The sequence below is a fragment of the Nicotiana tabacum genome, chromosome 21 (genome assembly GCF_000715075.1).
Source record: "Nicotiana tabacum cultivar K326 chromosome 21, ASM71507v2, whole genome shotgun sequence".
Lineage (NCBI taxonomy): Eukaryota > Viridiplantae > Streptophyta > Magnoliopsida > Solanales > Solanaceae > Nicotiana > Nicotiana tabacum.
This window is the reverse complement of record NC_134100.1, coordinates 74,685,405-74,690,340: the sequence shown is the minus strand read 5'-3', so window position 1 is coordinate 74,690,340 and position 4,936 is coordinate 74,685,405. Positions and strand designations below refer to the sequence as shown.

Here is a 4,936-nt window from a genome sequence, read left to right as displayed (position 1 = left end):
CCGTATATTATAACATCTTTTATCATTGATTTGGGCTGCTTAGCATTAGTGCTGTGAGCCTGAGAGACTAGAGAGATTGATGATTGAGTGAGGCCGATGGCCTATTTGTGAGTGACATTTATGGTATCGGGTTGCACGCCGCAACAGACTTTATTGATTCATGCCAGGATTTGGCTTAATATAGCGCTTGGGCTGGATCTTCCCCTCCGGAGTCTACACACCCACAGTGTGCGCAGTTGCTATTGATTCACTTGCATGGGTTGGATCTGCCCTGGATTTATTTGTATTGGGCTGGATCTGCCCTTGATTTATTAGTATTAGGGTTGGATCTGCCATGTCCAGTGCTGAGTGATTGAGTGTGATGAGTGAAAATTGAGACAGTCAGATTGAGTACTTCGAGAGTGCGAGTACGCGAGGCTTTCATTGTGTTGCATCACATATGATATGCATATTGGCATGTAGATATAGAGATGTCATATTCCTCATATCATTCAGACTTGACATATTTTATTTGTTTTGAGTTTAATTGTTAAACCTGGAAGCATGCCTAAATTCTTGTACTGTTGCCTGCAGATTATGAATTTCTGGGATATCACTGTCATATTTTTCATAGATTTCCGTACTGTTAATTCTGTATGTGTGATGTAATGTTCAAGCTCGTCACTACTTTCAGTCCAAAGGTTAGATTTGTTACTTATTGAGTTGGTGGTACTCATGCTACACCCTGCACTTCGTGTATAGATCCAGGTATTTCCAGACACAGTGGTTGCTGATTCTCAGTGTTCTCAGTCATTCGGAGATTTTCGAGGTAGATGCCATGGCGTCCGTAGACCTAGACCCTCTTCCCCTATCCCTCAGTTTTACTTATTCAGTTTAGGCTTTCTTAGACAGCGTATCAGACTTTGTTTTTTTTTTGTATAGATGCTCATGTACTCAGTGACACCCTGGTTTGGAAAACTTTTGTATCGAGTTGTGACAGTTTTATCTAGTTTTTATGAGATTGTCACTTATTTAAACATGTTTTAGTATATTTTAAATTTGAAAGTGTTGGTATGTATGAGTCGTCGGCTTGCCTAGTATCATGATAGGCGCCATCACGACAGGTTGAATTTCGGGTCGTGACAAACTGGCAGCAGTATAGCAACACAACTATAGTTAGCTAAGGCCAAACTAAAAGACCTTATCTTTTCTCACATGTTCACTCATATATAAACAACATGATACAAGGTTTTGACCTAACACTTGCAAATCTAAAAATCATATTCTCTTAAGTGCTAGCCACCACTGCCTTCAAGGCTCTCTCAAGAACAAAGCTGATACAACCTCAAGGACCAGATCCAGAGATTGAAGATATCTTAAATTCTTATGTTTGTTGAGTCTTTGTTATTTTGTTCTTCACTTGTAATCCTACGCTACTTTCAAGAAGTGTCTTTGTAGGATAGATTTCAACAATTGTTGGTTTGGTTTCTTGACTAGATTTAGTCAATGTTTGTTGCTTTATAATAGAGTTATTGCAAAGGGTTTACAATATAATTATTGTAAGGGGTGAAGGATTAAGAGTTTAATTCCTACATTACAATAGGTTGTAATCTGATGTTTTCTCGGTTTAGTGGAGTTAAATTCCTATTAGGGTAGGTCATGGTTTTTAATCCCTTGAGCAAGGAGTTTTCTATATAAATATCGTGTGTCTTTTACTTTTCGCTTATTTATTGTGGGAACAGATAGAGAACCTAGTTCCATATACTATTTGTTGGACTCCTAATTTCTATCATGATGATATCATCTACATGCATGACTAGGAGTACATGTTTTTCATAACAATGTCTGAGAACACTGAATGATCTAATCGAGTCCTTACAAGATCACAGCTAAGAACAAAAAATCGAAGTGACTACTAAACCACACTCGGGAAGGTTTCTTGAGGTTGTATAAGAATTTGTGGAGTTTACATGCATCCATGTGGTTTCTCCATCTAAATCTTATTTTCTTATCCAAAAATATAAAAAGATATTTGTGATGTCTGTGGACTCTCCATTCGATCCTTCTTGAAATAAGGATCAAGGAATCTGACATGTTTGCAAGTCAACGAGTGAGTAAATGACATGCATATAAGGCGCAAGGGAGCTGAATGGTGGGATCCCCTAAGGGGTGCACTGCGACCACCGATCTTGATCTTTTGTTAAGGGTTCCAGTGTGAACATACATGTGGGAACACAAAAGATGATGAACCAGAGAGAAACTCTGGTGGAGGCCTACAACCATACTGACGTGCAAATCATTCGTCTAACATGGATGCAAAAATGAAAAACTAATCGAACCGTCTAGTAACACATTCCCTCTAAAGTCGATCGTCTAGTAGTAGATTCCCTTTAAAGTCGAATTGTCTAGTTGTTGACTTCCTCTTGTGGTTCCCTCAAGATAGTTGGAACTTGTTGCCAATTTTCAGATAAAGCAAATGATTAGAAGAATAACGGCCCCAGCCTACTCTCAAACTTTAATAAGTTTCTTTATCAGAAAAGGATTAAAAAAAAAACACAAAAGATTCAGCTAACGACCAAATTTCCAGCATAATTCTATTGAAAGTATTTGTCAAAAAGCAAACTTTCTTTAGAATTGGATTGGTAGCTAGGCCCCTAAAGGGTATCAAGTGCAACTTACACCTAGCTTTTCCTATCTTAAAATGTATTTCTTTTCTAATTGTGGAGTATTAGTTCAGTGGATAAAAACCATTTGGCCAATTAAATGATTACTGGATTTCACTAATTAATTAGTTAAAACTTAACATGTTGTTGTCCTTATAATTATAGTGACTTTAACTCTTAAAGATTTGAAAAGCTCATGTCACAAGCAATAATGGTTCTCTATGATGTATAGATTACCAGTTTTGAAATTCAATAGCGAGGAGTTAGTTTCTTAATTTACCTCGTACACAAGAAAAATGTAACTTCCAATAAAGTTTAGTTTCTTAATTTACCTCGTACACGAGAAAAATGTAGCATTCCAATAAATTGGTCAAACGCCAGTCCAGACTCTCCAATATGAGTGTAATAAGATATCAATATAACATTAATCAAAAAATCTTTAGAAATCTGTGGGAAGAGGGTATTGACAATATCTAGTGTTTTTCATACAAAGAAAGAACCTCTCATAAGCCAATGCCATTTTGCTAGCTGTGAACATTGAAAGTGCATATGACTTGCAAAGCATTCCTTTCTTTTGCAAAACTGCTGTACCATCTTTAATTGCAGACTCCAATGCTTCTATAAATGAGCCTACATTTGGTGAAAATGTGTAACCAAAATCTTCATTTAACACCACAGTTCTTGTTATACTTGGGTAGTTTGGTGTCAAAACTGGTTTTCCACAATGCATAGCTTCTATTAATGTAAGATCTAGTCCCTGAGGCCTCAAAGTTGGGTTCACAAACACATCAAGTGAATTGTAAAATTTTGATAGTTCGGAGGGCTCTAATGCACCTAAAACCTTCACATTTTGACCTAATTCCGCGTACCTTTTTCCCCACGGACCTGACCCTGCCACTATCAGAAAAACTCCCGGATGGCGCTTGGCTATGAACGAAAACGCCTCATGGAGAAGTGGGTGTCCCTTGTCCCTTACCAATCTTCCAGCAACTCCTAAAACCAAGCTAATATTTGATGGGATCCCAATTTTTTGGCGAAAATCTGATCCGGATATAGGGTCATGTACAAACTTAGTCTCATCAATTCCATTGAGTATAACATGTACATATCTTTGAGGGAGTTGATAAATGTTTACTAGAACTTCCCCTGCACTATTGCTTATGCATATATGATGAGTATAGCTCGAAAAGAACTTAATTTCATCGACAAGTTTTGGCATTGCTTCTTGAAGTTCAGTCATAGGCCCTGATGATAATTGTCCATTGTGGTCTTCAAAGAGTTCTTGAAATAGCTTTGAGTGCATAATCTCATACCAAATTCCATGCCATGTTACTGCCACATTAGGCACAAATCTCGCGCGCCAATGAGGCAATGTCACACTCTCAGTGTGCACATAATCAAAAGGTCTAGCCCTATTTTCTTGATCAAATATATCAAAAGCTAAAGAACAATTGAGTGAGCCATGATTATTAGCTGCAAAATAGACATGAAGGTTACCAACATGAATATCTTTATGAAATTTCCTATCAGATGGCACAGTGAAAATATGAATATCATGTCCTCTGGCAGCAAGGGCAGTGTATAACGTAAACGCGTGTCGTTCCATGCCTCCAGGATCTGCTCCAATTGGCCATGTTTTTGAAAAAACTGCTAATTTTAGTTTCTCAGAATTTGGTCCAAATGAAAGCTTATTCCATGGAAATTTTGCGTCACGTAAATCGCCACGAAATAGACCTCCCTGATGGTCCAACAAGTGTGGCTCTTGTGAATTTCTTGAAGGGGAAAATAAGTAGACAAGAGAAGCAATGAAGAGAGTTGTTGTGAGAATAGTTGAAGTTCTTAAAGAAAGAAACTTATTAGAAGCAATGGATTTGGTGGAATAATGGTTGTACTTCAAACCCATTGGAAGAGCTTTAGGTTTGGTTCTTTCATCATTTTGATTTCAAGTTAACATTACTAAGTTAATTATAGCAATGGTCAGACCCATTAATGCCGGATCTATTTTTCTCATATTCAAATGCACATGGTTTTCCTGAAAATCTTGTCAAGTTTCCCTTGTTTGAAAACCTCACATGTGCTGAGCTGACTTCAAACTTAATGTAGTCTTTTTCTTCGTTAACTTAAGACTTAAATTTAAATCTGTATATTTTGGTATTTAGATTCAACTTCTATACACCGATCGTGTATAAAAATATTTATATTATAAATCATCTAAAAGATAATTACGGATACATTATCTATAATAAGTGCAACTAAAAGATAAAGTATGTAACCTGTTACAATAAGGTAAATTA

The 4,936-nt window shown here is 36.9% G+C and overlaps 1 protein-coding gene across 1 annotated transcript; it reads right to left on the bottom strand.

Annotated features, from left to right (window-relative positions):
* Positions 1-2,975: 2,975 nt before the first annotated feature.
* On the bottom strand, positions 2,976-4,617 carry LOC107804662 (uncharacterized). The gene has a single exon (XM_016628585.2). It carries the CDS (start codon positions 4,543-4,545, stop codon positions 3,082-3,084), a length of 1,464 nt encoding a protein of 487 aa, XP_016484071.2. The 5' UTR covers positions 4,546-4,617; the 3' UTR covers positions 2,976-3,081.
* Positions 4,618-4,936: the final 319 nt, after the last annotated feature.